Genomic DNA, 17,423 nt, shown 5'->3' with positions numbered 1-17,423 from the left:
GGGTGGAAAGCATTAGCTATGAATTGGACAGCATTTCTGTTGGGCATCTGTTTAAATAAGGGCAAATATGCAGACTTTCACACTGCAAGTCAGCTGCAAGCATTGCTTGGCACCTCAACTTCAGGGGCAGCTGGAGTTGGTGGTCACACTAAGCTGCACGTGAGGCATAGGTAAGAGCTCTTGTCAGCCAGAGTGTAAACACCTTGGGCAGAGAGAAGCAGTCATTGGCAAGTGATCCTCCTGGAAGTTTCAGAGGTCATCTTTTGTCTTCAAAGATGTTCTACTTCCAGTTTTCAAGTGCTCTGTCCATCTCCTTGTGCATCAAAAGGTAAGAGTTGCAGAACTGTGGACCTAATGAGGCAACTCAGTTTGAACTTTTCTAGGAGACATCTCCCCGTGTATATAACATCCATGTTAATAAGCGAAAAAGTAAATATTTCAGCTGAGAAGCTTTTCATTTCATCAGAGCAGTGGTGGCTGCCCATCCCTGGAGGGGTTCATGGCCAGATTGGATGGGGCTTGGAGCAACCTGATCCAGTGGGAGGTGTCCCTGCGCATGATAAGGTTCACTTCATTGTGAGATTTGCAGTTACATAAAGAACAAGCAAGTCTGGCACTGCTATGAAATATAAATGAGAAATAATGAAAACATTTCGCACAGATCAAGCAGTCAAGTTCTCTCTTTGTGTTATGATTTTTAGGTTATTTACAGTGTCTCATATACTTGCTTCCTTTTCAGGAAGTATTAAGTTTACAGCTCCATAGATTTCATCTTAGAACAGATCTGGCTTGAGGGTGTCGTGAAGAAAAAAGGTGGAAGGAAGTAATACAGAAATCAGAACCACATTGCTATTGTGAATATCTTCAGCTGTGTTCTCCAGTGGCTGCTTTGCTGGTCTGTTCTGCATTCAGATTTTCTGGATATCAACCAATCTAAATTTGTATACTCAGAAAGAAAAGAGACAGTAAATGGTCTAACAATTGCTTGATTTAGGTTTAATGGCACAGGAATGAGAGTGGGCATGAGCTCAGGTTTCCTGTGATGCGTTGGGTCTGGAGTGAAATACACTGTCAGCACAAGAACACAGTAGGAAAAGCTGGAATACAATGCTTGACATTTGAGAGGTGAGGTTTTAATTTATTTGGTTGTAGATGGCAGGCTCTGTAGAAACACAAAACCATTTAATCTTCAGCATATTATGTATCAAAGTATAATAATTTAATGCTGAAAATGGATTGGCGAGAGTATCAGTCATTATGATTCAGGTTTATTCCAGTCTTGGACTTTCAGAAACTAGGATGAGGTCTAACATAAGGGATATTTTATCCTGATCTTCCCCACTGTGTTTCTAACATCTTGCTCTGAAGGCTGTGATAGCCACTATTGCACAAGATTGGAGACTTGGCTGGACTCCCCTCCGCTCTGATCCAGTCTGGCAGGATACTGGAGTATGTTAATTTTCTCTCAAGTGCTCTCTGTTCCCTCTCCTGTTAGTATGGATTTCCCTTTCCAGTTTCTCTGCTCTCGGCTTTGCTCTCTGTCCTGTATTCAGCACATGAAGTTGGTAACAGTTCCTTGGAAAAAACCAGAAACCCTAAAACCCTCTAGAGGGAAATTTCTAAGCCTTGACACAAAATTCCATATGCAACGCTGGTTCCATTTTCACCACATGCCTTTTCCAAAGCAAACAGCTCGCTTTCCTGTTAACTGAGAGGTGTGAGGTCGCAAAGCTTTGGAGCTGTGTGAATCCCATCTCTGTCCCAGGAGCAGTGCTGTTTCCTCTCTTCTTTCCTTCCTTTTTGCTTCCTGGGGCTTTATTTTCTGTCAGAGGTCCATCCTTTTTTGAATGCCTGTCAAACACTTGTGCAGGTGGCAGAAGTGAAAAAGAGGTGGAGCCTGGAGTCGTTGCTGGCTCCGGTGGGATCAGAGATGGTTGATTTGAGCTTGTGATAGGGTTTGGAAGACGATGTTTAGCGCACCTAATTTTCTAAACCAAAAAGGACTTTTGTTCAGACTTTGGGAAACTGTAATAAAATCCATCCCTAATATTTCAATTGGTAAAAATGAGTAAAATGTAGGTTGACTTTGTGATTCTGAGCTGTATTCTTAAGTCTTCTTCCATAATATGGGATTTCATTCCACGGGTGACCCTTGTGGTTGCCTTCAGCCCTTGTTGGCGTGTTCCAAGATGAGAGAGATCAATCAGAAGTTAGAATTAGAGGGAACATGAGTCAAGAGAATGTTTTCTGAAATTACAGGCAGGATGAGGAATCGAACATTGGAGAACGCAGGCTGGGGTTTGTGGAAGAGCAAACAGCCTCTTTCGTCAGGGCAAGTTGTGCTCTGAACCACCTGCCCTGTGGGTGCAGACCCCTCATTGCCCAGGTGGTCAGCAGGTGACCTGGAAAACCAGAGAGGTCTCCAAGAAGTTGATTTTGTATTAGGATAATGGCAGATATAACAACTCTTTTTTTTCAAATGTATGCCAGAAGACTTCAGCTGGTTGTTCTGGATATCAGGGATTTGTATAAACATGACATTTTTATTAAGGTAATTGATGTAAAATGAATATTGTGTTACTGACTGCAAGGCAGAAAACCATCTGATGATGGTGAAGGATGATGACATGATTGGAACCGGATGATTTTTACAGTCCGTTGTGACCCAAACCCTTCTATGATCCCATGTGACTGCAGAGGGGGAAGGGGAGCAGAGTTAGCCACCAAAGCCACTGCGGCTTTCCTACATATGGGAGACCTTTGATTCCTGCGCTATGATGTCTGCCTCTGTAACTGTCAGGAGCTGCCAGGTCCATCTCTTCACACCTTTTGAACACAGGCAGGCAGATGAACTCCTTGATTCAACAGCTTCTTCAACCATTCTCATTCGTGTTTTGTTAATCATTCTGACTCTGCCTTTCCTCCCCTGTCCCCTCCCAGCACTGGGGATTTCAAGGTTCAGCTTGCATAACAGGTAATAGCAGGCATTTCCTTCTCCTGTGTCGGGATATCCTGGCGCCCTGCAGTCTCTCTCTGACTGTGTTTAAAACAGACTCCAGCACAGAAAAAAAAAAAAAAAGGGGAAAAAAAAAAGCCCAGTCTAAAATTAGCAGCTTCGATAGAAGAAAGGCACACGGCTGTCCTCTGTGCTGTTTGTCAATGAAACAACACATCCAAGCAGGGCCAGAATGCATTTCCTCTCTGGGAAAAAACAGGCATGTTGAGTTTTGGGGAGGGTGGGAGGGAGTGAGAGCAGAGCTGGCATCACAGCAAGGATCAGGGAGAATGAGCCAGAAGGGATCCAGAGTTACAGAGCCACGAGAACGAGCCAGAAGGGATCCAGAGTTACAGAGATCACGGTGAACTTGGAGGAGGCTGCAGGGAGGTCTTGCTATGGCGAGGCTATGGATCTGTGTCTCGGTAGCACTGACAGATGCTTTAGGGTTTTGCCGCACCTGAAAGTTGGTTTGGATGCTTTGAGAGTTACAGAACCTCTGCAGTCTCTCGTCTTGTTTGGATTTCAGATTCATCATCCTTAACGGGTGTTTATTGCTGTAAGGACTGTATTTAAACGACCCAGACTAGATTCTGATCTTGCAGCAGTGTAAACCTGAGTTCTCAGTAGGTTTATACCGTTCAAAATAGTCTGAGTTTTTAAAGTCAGAATTAAAATTTAAAATAAAACGATGTTATTTTAATACAGCCTATTGTTTACAGTAGTAATAATCATCTATTTTTAATCTGATCTTGTAAGCAGCCTGAATGTTACACTCCATTAAGTTCAGAATCGTAGAACCATGGAAAATGGTTTGGGATGGAAGGGACCTCAAAGCCCATCCAGTTCCACCCCCTGCCATGGGCAGGGACACCTCCCACTGGATCAGGGGCTCCAAGCCCCATCCAACCTGGCCTTGAACCCCTCCAGGGATGGGGCAGCCACCACTGCTCTGGGCAACCTGGGCCAGGGCCTCACCACCCTCACAGCAAAACATTTCTTCCCAAGATCTCATCTCAATCTCCCCTCTTGCAGCTGAAAATCGTTCCCCCTCATCCTGTCTCTGCAATCCCTGATCAAGAGCCCCTCCCCAGCTTTCCTGGAGTTCATGTACAGATATTTTATAGGATTTGACTCTTGGTGTAGTGAATACTGAGTGACTTATGTAATAAAGAAAGGTATTATTGCAAACTCTGTACAGTTTGTTGCTGCTGTCAATATGGAATTCTGGTAGAGCCCTTTTTTCATTCATGCCTGTACACAGCCTGTGTTCATGAGAATTACCGTGGGAATTTTATTTATAGTAGTCAACCTTGTAAGCTGACTTCAGCTTTCTCTGCTTGATTGCAGACGTATCTATCTATCAAAATTCAGCTGATGGTCATTCAGTAGAATTCAGTTTACCAAAAGCAAATAATCATGTTCAGCAAGGCTTCAACAATCTGCTTGGCCGTTCTGCTCTCTTTTCAAGCAGGTATATTTTATCCTGCTACATTGTGGGATTACAGTGCATCCAGTTTATTTGTTTCATGTTTGCCTTCCTGGTTTCATAGGAAATAGTAAAGGTTTGTTTTTTGTGGTTGACAAAAGACTCATATCCAAGATAAAAGCTGCTATTCACGCACTGCAGAATCTCATGGGGAGAGCTTTCAAGAGACAATGAGCTTACTTTTAGATTGGGCCGTTTTTGCTATTCTTTGTCACTTGAAAGATTTATAATGTAAGAAACTCTTTTTCCACCTGGATTTCATAGACTACCTATTTTCCATCAGTAAAAAGAAGTGGACTTACTGGCAAGCTGGAACACGGCAGCGATGGCCTCCTCCCACCATTGGGTATCCTGAGAGATGATGGGTAGCTCCATCAGGCCCAAGACGAAGATGAGCTGGCCAGCAGTCAGAGCAACAGTGGCAATGAGGTTACAAGCGCGCATCATGTCAAACTGCACTAGGGAAACAAGAAAGCATAAAGTTAAAATGATATAACATTAAGAAACAGAAAATCCTGGCTGAGCAGGTACGTAGAACTCATATGAGTTCATAGGAAATGATTCTCAGGCACTGCTCCTGCACTCAGGGACACTGAATTTCTTTGTCACCCTATTGTCCTAGAAGACATTCTGTGGGTGTCAGTGCTAACATCTTATTGGTTTAAGGAACCTTTGTATCAGGGATTCTTAACATTTCTTTCTTCTAAGAATTATTAATCTTCTGGACGCTCTGGAAAAGCCTTTTTATTTCTATCTGTGCAATGAGGGAAGTGGTTACAATGAAGGTGTCGATGATGGCAGTTCTGAGTGAGGTGTTAAAGTGTGATTTATGTGTATAAGTAAAAAGTTACATTTTTTTATATATATAAGTTCATATATATATATTAGTGGATGTTGTTGTGGGAACCTATTATTGACCACCCAGCTGGGACGACTACACTGATGACGACACTACAAGGTCAGTTGTTCTTGGCATTGGGAGTGATTTTAACTTCCCAGATATCAACTGGGAATATCATACAGTGGACACATATGAGTGGAGGAAATTTCTGAAGCCTGTTGAACATAGCTCCTTGGCACAGGTACTGAGGGAGCCGACTACGAAAGGTGCTGTCCTAGATTTGTAGTTGGTAAACGGAGAGGGATTTGTGAGCCAAGTAGTGCTTGGTGGCTGTCTTGGTCGCAGTGACCACAAAGTAGTTGAGTTTCAAATCGTTGATGATAGGAGAAAAACTGTCGGCAGAACTTCAGCTTTGGCTGTGGGGAAGGTTGAAGCCAACCTTGGCTGGAAGAGCTGCTCAGAAAGGTCACCTGGGAATCCGCTTTTGAAGGTGTTGGGGTGCATGAATGCTGGTCACTTTTTAGGAGCTGTCTCTTAGGAATGCAGGAGCAGCAATTCCAAAGTGTTGGAAGTCAAGCAAGTGGGGAAGAAGGCTGACTTGGTTGAGCAGGTATCTTCTAGAAATTGGGCAGAGAAGGAAAGCATACAGATACTGGAAGCAAGGACAGGTGACACGGGAGGACTATGGGGATGCACTTTGCCACTGTAGGGTGAAAATTCATGTGGCTGAAACTCAATGATAGTTCAAGATGGCCAGCACTGTGAGTGACTATAGAAAGGGCTTTTTAAATACATTGATGGTAAAAGGAGAGAGAACATTTGTGAGTTTGGCCTTCACACAAATAGAGATGTAGACAAAGCCGAGACTTTTGGAGCCTTCTTCACCTCTGTCTTTATGACCAATGATGGGCCTTGGGGCGCCAGAGCCCTATGTTGGAAAACTGTGACTGGGAGGGATGATAAACTCCCAGCCACCCCTGAACTTGTTTGAGGCTTGCTGTTCCAGCTGGGTGTGCATAAATCTATGGGCTGTAATGGGATTCATCCCAGGGTACTGAAAGAGCCAGCTGATGTCACTGTGGGACCTCTACACATTATTTTTTAGTGGTTTTGGGAGTCTGGAAAGGTCTCAGTTGCCTGAAAGCTGGCAAATGTCCCAGTTTTCAAGAAGGCTAAGAAGGAAGACCCTGTTATGATATAATCATGGAATAATTTGGTTGGAAAAGAGCACCTCAATATCTGGCCTGTCGGTCTCACTTCAGTGCCTGATAAAATTACGGAGAAGGTCATTCTAGGAGCTACTGAAAAACACTGGAGAGACAACGCAGTCACTGGTCATGGCCAGCACGGGTTTGTAAGGGGAAAGTCCTGCTTAACCACCTTGATTTCCATTTATGACAAGGTCACCCATCCAGAAAGGAAAATTATTTCACTCGGAAAAATAGTTTGCTCAAAGCATTTATGTTTAACTTTCAAAGCTGTCCTTTTGAGCACAGGGAGCATTAGATCCCTTGCAGTGTTGAACACTTAGAGGTCATGAAGGGTGTTGGCTAAGAGAATCTGGTTCAGCCGTCTGAGCTTTGTGAACCTCAGTGAAACTTTGAGCATTTGGAGTGTTCTTCTGCTCTTGCACTTAACTTTGATTGCCAGTGCTTGCTGGGGAGAGAGCAATGGCTTTCAAAGGAGAAATGCACTAAGCACATGCAGCCCTCGTTAATGCAGACAGAGCTCTGTAGTGTCAAAGTAAACAAATCACTGGTTTACAGCCATAAAGAATTCTGTTGCCTTGCGCCTTGCCTGTGTATAGCGTGCAGGAGCTTTTTGCTTTTAAAAAAGCCTCTATTTTCATCTACCCTCCCCTGGACGTACCACCCCTTGATACAGAAGCAAACACCACATTTTTGCCTTCACTGTTATTTATGGCTTCTTTTTAACACTTAACCGTATCATAAATTCTTTCGGTTTTGCCATCATTGCTGTTCGATCCAGCACACTAAAAATAGTCGATTTGTGACTTGCTTGAATTCCAACAGAGTTTGTAATAGTTTAGTCTTTAAATAATGACGTCATTAAATAATGGTGTGATTTGATGACGTGATTGAAAGCTGCCCTGTGGAGGACTTAGGGTGCTGGGTGATGAGAAGCTTGACGTGAGGTGGCAATGTGCACTGCAGCCCAGAAACCAACCGTGTCCTGGGCTGCATCCAAAGAAGCGTGGCCAGCAGGGGAGGGAGGGGATTCTGCCCCTCTGTTCCTCTCTTGAGAGACCTCATCTGGAGTATTGTGTCCAGTTCTGGAATCCTCAGCATAAGAAAGAGATGGAGCTGTTGGAACGGGTCCAGAGGAGGCCACAAAGATGATCTGAGGGTTGGAGCACCTCCCATGCGGGGGCAGGCTGAGAGAGTTGGGGTTGTTCAGCCTGGAGAAGAGAAGGCTCCGAGGAGATCTTATAGTGACCTTCCAGTAGCTGAAGGGGCTACAGGAAAGCTGGGGAGGGGCTGTTCATAAAGGCTTGTGGTGATAGGACGAGGGGCAATGGGTATAAACTGGAGAGGGGCAGATTCAGACTGGACATAAGGAGGAATTTCTTCACGATGAGAGTGGTGAGGCCCTGGAACACATTGCCCAGGAAAGTTGTGGCTGCCCCATCCCTGGAGGTGTTCAAGGCCTGATTGGATGGGCCTTGGGCAGCCTGAGCCAGTGGGAGGTGTCCCTGCCCATGGCAGGGGGTTGGAACTGGATGATTTTTGAGGTCTCTTCCAACCCAAACTATTCTATGATTCTATGAAATAATGGTTCTATTGTCACTGTCCTCTTCTGTAGTTGGGGAGAGCAAGATGTGTAACACTGATGGGCTTTGCTGCTGTTTGTCAGAACTGTAGGCTGAGGGATGCTTATTCACCTAATGCACCATGGTGGTCAGAAAGAGGTAGAAATGCAGCCAATATTTTGCATAGCTGTTTCTTTTAACCAAAAAGAAGGTTCTGCATGGTTCATGTTGGAACCCTAACAGGGCAATGATGGGTAGATAAGGAGGAAGCAGCTGATATGATTTCAGTAAATGTGAAGAGAGTTGTTTCTGTGGAATAAGGTATCATAAAATCATGGAATCATAGAATGGTTTGGATCAGAAGGGACCTCAAAGCCCATCCAGTTCCACCCCCTGCCATGGGCAGGGACACCTCCCACTGGATCAGGGGCTCCAAGCCCCATCCAACCTGGCCTTGAACCCCTCCAGGGATGGGGCAGCCACCACTGCTCTGGGCAGCCTGGGCCAGGGCCTCCCCACCCTCACAGAAAAGCATTTATTCCCAAGATCTCATCTCAATTTCCCCTCTTTCAACTGAAAGTTGTTCCCCCTTGTCTTCTCCCTGCCCTCCCTGATCAAGAGCCCCTCTCCAGCTTTCCTGGAGCCCCTTTCAGTACTGGAAGCTGCTCTAAGGTGTCCCCGCAGTCTTCTCGTCTCCAGGCTGAACAACCTTAACTCTGTCAGCATGTCTTTTTGTATTTCATATTAGTTATTGTTGTTTTATTCTATCAGGTTTGATGTATGATCTGTCATCTTTTGGTTTTGTTCTAGAATGTAATGATTCTTCTTCCTCAGAGGGGAAAAAATTAAAACTTAATAATGTAGAACTCTTATAAACTCCATTCTTCTTGCAGTGGAGGTTGTTATTTGTATCCAGCTCTGCAGATGACTGTTGTCAACATGCCATTGTAGCTGTGCATGTTGTCAGCTCAGCACATGGAAATTCTCTCTATGCCGCCCTGAGCTGAGCATCTGCAAAGTGAATCCTACCACCCAAAAAGGGGGTACCTGTGAAAAGCAGCTGTGACCTCATTTCATTGAGGCCAACTGGTGGGCAGCACTGATCAAGAAACTCATCTGAGTGGGCAATTCCAAAGCATTTCTTCAGAGCCTGTCCAGAAATCTATGGAAGGTGTAAATAATTTTGAGGAAGGCCAGGCCTTAAAGCTCTTTCCCTGCTTGAATGAGCGCTCAATCTAGGAATAAATATTTCTTATCTTTCATAAAATTGGCTGCAATATAGTTGTTGTGAGAGCTGTGAAATTTTGTGTTTACCTTTTTGCTCTGCATGTTGTTATTTTAAATGATACGTAAAGCAGAAAATCCTCAGTAGCAGCTTCAGTTCCTTCTGATGTGTTTTCTGTAGGCTTTGTAGTTAGTGTGAATTTACCTGTTCAAACATTTCTGCTTCGTTTACAGTAGCCATCTTTCGATTAGAAGCTTCTTCAGCTTTTATGGAATGACTTCTGTTTGCCGCAAGTTGTAATCCAAGAGGTTCCCAGTGATTATACTGTCCATGCAATTACTGCTGGCATTTATCTTCTAGAATCTATTGTCAATATCTGTCCTGACACAGGTATTTTGTACTTCAGATGTCCTACCTTCTTTGTTAATGGCATCATTGTGCTGAACTTTAACTGCGAGAGGAGTTTCCTAAAGCTGGAGGTGGAACATAGAATCATAGAATAGTTTGGGTTGGAAGGGACCTTAAAGATCATCCAGTTCCAACCCCCTGCCATGGGCAGGGACACCTCCAGCTGGATCAGGGGGCTCCAAGGCCCCATCCAACCTGGCCTTGAACACCTCCAGGGATGGGGCAGCCACAACTTCCCTGGGCAACCTGGGCGAGGGCCTCCCCACTCTCATGGTGAAGAAATTCCTCGTTATGTCTAGTCTACATCTGCTCCTCTCCACTTCATACCCATTCCCCCTCGTCCTATCCCCACACGCCTTTGTAAATAGCCCCTCCCCAGCTTTCTTGTAGCCCCTTCAGGTACTGGAAGGTCGCTCTAAGGTCTCCTCAGAGCCTTCTCTTCTCGTCTCTTCAGCAGGACTGAACTAGACACTGCAGAAGGTATTTATTCCTTTTTGTATGTCTGATGTAGGTGAAGGAGTGAGGGCAACCCAGCGTACACCTCTGCTTCTTACATACTGTCCTTCACCTGCCTTAAGATCATAGAATCATAGAATCACCAGGTTGGAAAAAACCTCTTAGATCATCTGGTCCAACCATTCCTATCTGCCACTAAACCATGTCCCTCGTCTACCTGTCTTTTAAATACCTCCAGGGATAGGGACTCCACCACCTCCCTCTGCCAGGGCCTGATGACCCTTTCGGTGAAAAAGATGCAACTTGCCTGTTGAGACCTGAAAGGGGCACACATTAAATAGCTCCAAAATTCTGCTATAAGAGGCTTTTGTGCATCAATATAAAATGCAAGTCTTTGGTTCTTTTTCCTGGAAGCCCATCGTGATCCCAGTTTAGTGTGAGAAGTATTAATTCATGGGCAGGGTGTGCAGCTGGGTCTCTGCAACTGCGGGTCCTGGCTAATGAATTCAGTGTTGTTTAAAACACAGTGATCAGTCAAGGGTCAATACCCAAACTCCAGGGGAGAGATCAATTCGAATTCCTTATTATCTTGCTCATTTCCTAGACAAGATGTATCCATCTGGATTAGAAATTATTTGATTTTGTTATTTGCAAGCAGCAGTTTTGTTTCGTTATGGTTGGTGATAGTCCCAGGACTGTTTGTGCTTTGCAGAAGCAGGTTCATCATGTCAGAGAGGAATGTGCAGTGGTTGGGGATGATGAGGAAGAATGACCTCACTGAAAAGTCAGATTGTGTTCCAGTACCTGAAGGGGCTACAAGAAAGCTGGGGAGGGGCTTTTTATAAAGGCTTGGAGTGATAGGACGAGGGGCAATGGGTATAAACTGGAGAGGGGCAGATTTAGACTGGACATAAGGAGGAATTTCTTCACCATGAGGGTGGTGAGGCCCTGGAACAGGTTGCCCAGGGAAGTTGTGTTTGCTCCATCCCTGTAGGTGTTCAAGGCCAGGTTGGATGGGCCTTGGAGCCCCTGATCCAGTGGAAGGTGTCCCTGCCCATGGCAGGGGGTTTGGAACTGGATGAGCTTTAAGGTCCCTTCCAACCCAAACTATTCTATGATTCTATGTTCCACTTCCAGCTTTAGGAAACTCCTCTCGCAGTTAAAGTTCAGCACAATGATGCCATTAACAAAGAAGGTAGGACATCTAAAATACAAAATACCTGTGTTAGGACAGATATTGACAATAGATTCTAGAAGATAATTGCCAGCAGTAATTGCATGGACAGTATAATCACTGGGAACTTCTTGGATTGCAACTTGTGGCAGACAGAAATCACTCCATAAAAGCTGATGAAGTTTCTAATCGAAAGTCACACTGGGATCATGGCTACTGTAAACGAAGCTGCAGGAGCTGGCTGCAAGCAGGCTGGTATCTCATCTCCTCGGGGGGACCCAAAGTGTGTTACAGAGTTTAAAATAAAAAATAAATAGCATTTTTCAGATGTGATGAACGGTGAGGGATTCATTCAGCTTAGCCAAGGGCCAGGGCCACCTCAGGCTGCTGCTGAGCTGATCACATCTATCACTTTATACATACTTAGAATCTCCTGAGGAATTGTGCTTCTTTGTTTCTATTGATTGTTTTGGTGTTAAACAACTACTGTTTCTTTTAACAAAAAGTTACCCTCTTAGATATTGATTTTAAAAATTATTCTAACCAACCAGAGTTCTCAATGCAAAGCCTTTTCCTCCTTGGCTTGCTCTGCAAATGTTACTCAGCTGCTAATTTTTACATAATCAACATAAAAAAGCCACTTTATAGGAGGAATTCACTGGTTGCTGTGTTGGTGACAAAAGGAATTCTTAAAAAAGGATTCTATGAGTGCTCTTTCTTTTTTTATGACTCTTGGGTTTATTTATTGATTACTTATTCAGTCAATTATTGGATACCCATTCTGATTGTCTTTACAAATGCTTAATATTCATACCCGATTTTATTCAGAAAAGGAGGACAAATGGTTGCATTTCTGAAACAGAGATTTCTGAGTAATTATGGATACAACCGGTAATGCTTCTTATGCTTAAGTTGCTTTACTTAGTTTTCTAAGAACCTGTTTTCAGTTGCTTGTAGGGCTGGGTGTCTGCAGGCTGAGATCATCTTCTGCTGTTAAAAGTTAATCTAACTAGATCAGTAATTAGATTTTCTCTAATATAATCAAGAGATTCTAGCAGAGAACATGGTTTTCCTCTGGAACTTGAAATTTTGCTGAGGTGCTATCCTGATATAAGGGATGTGGCTCCTGCATTTCTATTAATATTCAATCCAGTAAGTAGCCTGATTGGTCTTAGTATCGCTGCCTTAACAGAACCAGCCCTCTGAAAGGCCAGCAGTGCTAGGGATGTTCATCATGTCATGTCTAGGTCTGTTCAGCCTGGAGAAGAGGAGGTTGATCAGGTTGCCCAATGCCTCATCCAGCCTGGCCTTGAACACCTCCAAGGATGGGGCAGCCACCACTGCTCTGGGCAGCCTGGGCCGGGGTCTCTGCACCCTCACAGCAAAACATTTCTTTCCAGGATCCCATCTCAATCTCCCTTCTTTCAGCTGAAAACTATTCCCCTCCATACGGTCCCTGCCCTCTCTGATCCAGAGCCCCTCCCCAGATTTTCTGGAGCCCCTTTCAGTACTGGGAGCTGCTCTAAGGTCTCCTTGGAGCCTTCTCTTCTCCAGGCTTCTCTCAGCCTGTCCTTATACGGGAGGTTCTTCAGCCCTCGGATCATCTCCATGGCCTCCTCTGGACTCACTCCAACAGCTCCATGTCCTTCCTTACAGAATCACTGTAATCACTCATTGACAGTCAGCATCATCCTGTGCCTCCCAATCTTGTGCTCTGTTTATGTAGTCTTTGGACATTTAATTTCCTCTGTTGATTTAGATTTATGGCATTTATGTTGTTAACCTCTTGAGCTGTTTTTTTTTTTTTTTTTTAAGTATGAATGAGGAAATATATTGAAAGACTTTAAAGATATTTGTGAAACAAGTTAAACCCAGTGCTGGCAGTATCCAAGTGCACCATCGAACGCCTGTAGCTGAGGCAGGGGGAGATTGTGTAAAGTGCTGCCTCTTGGTAGGGATGCATTCTGGTGGTCTGAACGTACACTAACTTCTTAAAAGTGAAACAGACCTGAATTGAGTGGTTTTGGCATCAGTTTGTACCCTTTCCACACCAGGATGTTGTTTGCAGGTCCTATTGCCAAGACAAGACTTTCTTGTGAAAAAGGAAGTCTCTCGGGCTCTCTTTTCTTTTCAAATCTCTGTCAGCAGCCGTGTTGCTCTCAGCTGCAAGGAGTCCTCAGTATGTTCTGTCGCTGGATGGTTATCTTAAAAATGAGAACAGTAACTTCTTTTGCTTGGTTTCATCTCCTGGGTAGCTTTCAGAGGTGTGCAATTTATGCTTATTCCACTTAAAAATAGTAATAAAAAGAAAAACAGGAGGGCGGGAGAACCCAATCTGTTTTAGCACGATTAACAGAACGTTTTGATGTGACAAACCAGTGAAATATTCCACCCTTTTAGGTATTTTAGAGCTTTATGGTAGAGGTCATCTTCATATTTGGATATTTAGTTGGAAGGCTTACAGACCTTGTTTGGGGAGAGGAGTGCAGTTTGTTGGTGGGTTTTTGAACAGGTTTGGTAGCTCCTATTGGAGTGAAGGCACAGCTGCATCACTATTTTCAACAGAAACTAGTGGTTACGGTTAAAATATGAAGACCATTCAAACTCAGCACTGAGACCACTTCTGTAGAGTGATCAGTTTTAAGAGACAAGGCTCTTCTGTAGTTCCTGTTGAGATGTTTGTTGTCTACATGTTATGATTGCCCTGATTATAAACATCAGGAGGGAATTCTGTGTTTGGTCTCTAATAAATGCATTGAATCTGAAATTTTCTAAAGCTCCATAACTATTTTCACTCTTAGCGCTTTCATTGATTTCAAATCTCAATAATGAGAGTCATCAAACACTGATCTCTCTGATAATATTTCTCTGCAACTCATGTGAAGGTCCTGTATTGAAGCATATCCTTGGTTCATTTTCCTATCCTGAATCCTGGAGAGTTTGGAACTTTTCCCAACTCCGTGCACAGCGGAGTAAATCCCACATTAAATGGGGCATTGATGCTAATTTGAAGAGCCAGACCTCTCACAATTCACCCCCAGAAAGGCTGCGTATTGGCTTCTTCTGTTAAAAAGAAATGTCACCTATTTAAACACTGCTCACACTGCAGATGCTGCAGTCTGGCTGCACTGCCTCGGTATTCAGCTGCAGCCTGAGCAGTTCACTGGGCAACCACGTAGAATCATAGAATGGTTTGGGTTGCGAGGGACCTTAAAGGTCATCCAGTTCCAACCCTGATTTGGGACTTTTTTGACCTGATAGCCATTCCCCCTTTCTCCAAATGCAGTGGGCTGCTTTGCTGGAGCTGTGTGTATTGAATGTATTGTGTGTATTATGTTGAGGCTCTGGAGTGCATCCAGAGAAGAGCAACGAAGGTGGGGAAGGGGCTGAAGGACAAGTCTTACAAGGAGCAGCTGAGGGAGCTGGGGTTGTTTAGCCTGGAGAGGAGGAGGCTGAGGGGAGACCTTGTTGCTGTCTACGAGTACCTGAAAGGAGATTGTAGAGAGGTGGGTTCTGAGCTCTTCTCCCCAGTGACAGGGGACAGGACAAGGGGGAATGGCCTCAAGCTGCACCAGGGGAGGTTGAGATTGAACATCAGGAAAACATTTTTCACAGCAAGGGTCATTGGGCACTGGCAGAAGCTGCCCAGGGAGGTGGTGGAGTCCCCATCCCTGGAGGTATTAGAAAGACGGTAGACGAGGTGCTCAGGGACGTGGTTTAGTGGCAGACAGGAATGATTGGACTCAATGATCCAAGAAGTCTTTTCCAACCTGGTGATTCTATGATTCTATGACTATATGAAAAAATAATGTGCCTACACTCTGCTCAGATGCTGGACTCAGGCTGGCTTCCATCCAGCCATGGGTTGAGAAATCTGTGGGCATTGAAAATTCATTTGAATACAGTGGGCATGGGAACCGCTGCCTCTGCCGCACAGGGCAGCTCCCTGTTCCCACACCGAGCAGCGTCCTGCCTTAGCCACCACGTTTCATAGCGTGCGTGTGTTTGCATAAATCACACATCTGGGCTGGACAGGTGTTTATATTGGGTCCCTGTGGCAGTCACGTAGTCGCTCGTGGTTCTGTGCCTCTCCCTGGCACTGCTTACGCTGCCTTGTCAGAATGACAACTAGCGTGAGCTATCTGGCTCTGGGCATCTGTCATTGATGCATGCTTCCCACTGTTGGGATTTGCATTATGTCTTCTGGAGCCCTGAAGAACCCAGCAAGGCTTTATATCTTTTTAAACCACTCCCTGTTCCTGCATTTCCACATTGTTCGTCATGTTCTTTAGACAAAAAGGGACAGCCTGTGACCTCGGCTAATGAATAAATCAGCTCCATCTGTCCACCCAGAGATAGCCTTGTAGCACAGCAGGGCTTGAGGGCATCTTTGTACCACGCAGCGTTGTTAAAAATATCCAAGCTGATTCCAAGTAATGTAGTGTATTCTTACAGTCCAGTACTGTATAACTGGCCTGGTGCTGGGCCAGGACCTAAGTAACGAGGGCTTTGAATAGGTCTGGTTTGTTCTGAGAGGGCACCACTGGTGGTGTAGTGCCGTGTTCTTGCTGCTCGAGGCAGCCTGCGTGTCCCTGCGTGCCGCTGCATCGCTCGGTGCTGCACCCGCTCATGTGTTTGGTGAGCACAGGGCTGAGAATTGAGTACATCACACACTCAGTCCTACCTGAGATTTACCAAGTGTATGCGTCTACTACATGGGAGTTTTTTTTTGAAGGGTTGAGAGATATGGACAAGAGTATCATCTTCTGAAATTTTGCAGCAGCTTCGAAAGCACAGCTCCATAAACTTTGGCAAATGTCTTTGCCTTCACTCAGATGGCAGGAGAAAGAGAGGCTACTTGGCTAGGTATCCTTAAAGAGTTTTGAAGAGGGGATGTGCCATCTGAGTTCTCAGTGAAACCTTTATGTTTGCATCATCTTATGCTTTGTCCGTGTTGGAAAACTTTAATTGGTATCCTCACAGCTGGGCTCTGATTCTCAGCATAAGCAAGTATTTCAGATCTGAGGGTTTGTTGCCACTAGAAGGGAGCTCTCTCATTTGCCATCACACTTGCATCACTCAGCTTGTGCTAGAACCAGGACCTCATAGAATCATAGAATAGTTTGGTTGGAAGGGACCTTAAAGATCATCCCATTCCAAACCCCCTGCCATGAGCAGGGACACCTTCCACTGGATCAGGCTGCCCAAGGCCCATCCAACCTGGCCTTGAACACCTCCAGGGATGGAGCAACCACAACTTCCCTGGGCAACCTGTTCCAGGGCCTCACCACTCTCACGGTGGAAGAAATTCCTCCTTATGTCCAGTCTAAACCTGCCCCTCTCCAGTTTATACCCATTGCCCCTCATCCTATCACCACAAGCCTTTGTGAACAGCCCCTCCCCAAACTTGGACTCCTGATACCACTGCTCAATCAGCGAGAGATCTAACCATGCAAAACCCCATCCCTTTTTCCCCCTTTCAAACCTTCCACTCCAAACCTGTTTTTTTCTTGCTCTTAGGCATTTGAACTGGCTCGCAGAAGGTTTTAGTATCACAGATGGTTTAAAGAAAGGTGCAGGAATGCACAGGGAGAAGAAGAGAAAGAAAGATGTGGATAAATAGAGGTGGAAGGGCTGAAGATCTCCCCCTTCCCAGAGCTGTGAGGCTTCAGCTTGAAGAACAGAGAATCATAGAATAGTTTGGGTTGGAAGGGACCTTAAGGCCCATCCAGTTCCACCCCCTGCCATGGGCAGGGACATGTCCCACAGAGCTAAGGTGCACTCTCCTAGGACCATGTTTCTTGTGTTGTGCCTTGTTGAAATAGTTCACATTAAGACACTTTGCTTCCATATAATATTTTTAATATCATTTACACTTGTCCCTGGATTGCTTTTTTTCCCCGTTCCTAATATTTTTTTTAATCCCTGCCTCTCTTTGCTGCAGCGTCTGTGATATCCCTGTGTCCTTCATGTCCCTCAGCAGTTATACCAGCAGCCCTTCACCCTCACTTTCATATTGTTGATGTGGCGTTTACATCATAGAATTTGAAAGCAAAACACTTAAT

The 17,423-nt window shown here is 44.8% G+C and overlaps 2 protein-coding genes across 6 annotated transcripts in view; one reads left to right on the top strand and one right to left on the bottom strand.

Annotated features, from left to right (window-relative positions):
- IFT140 (intraflagellar transport 140) overlaps positions 1-17,423 on the top strand; it is an 84,461-nt gene that overhangs the window by 40,589 nt on the left and 26,449 nt on the right. The window lies entirely within an intron of this gene.
- The window catches only part of TMEM204 (transmembrane protein 204), a 32,128-nt gene that overhangs the window by 10,175 nt on the left and 4,530 nt on the right, over positions 1-17,423 (bottom strand). Inside the window, exon 2 of the mRNA XM_009570994.2 lies at positions 4,787-4,942. Coding sequence (XP_009569289.1) covers positions 4,787-4,942 — 156 coding nt within the window. The remainder of the gene's footprint in view (positions 1-4,786; positions 4,943-17,423) is intronic.

The sequence above is a fragment of the Cuculus canorus genome, chromosome 15, assembly GCF_017976375.1.
Source record: "Cuculus canorus isolate bCucCan1 chromosome 15, bCucCan1.pri, whole genome shotgun sequence".
Lineage (NCBI taxonomy): Eukaryota > Metazoa > Chordata > Aves > Cuculiformes > Cuculidae > Cuculus > Cuculus canorus.
The sequence above is the reverse complement of the archived record's forward strand: the minus strand, read 5'-3'. Positions and strand labels throughout refer to the sequence as shown.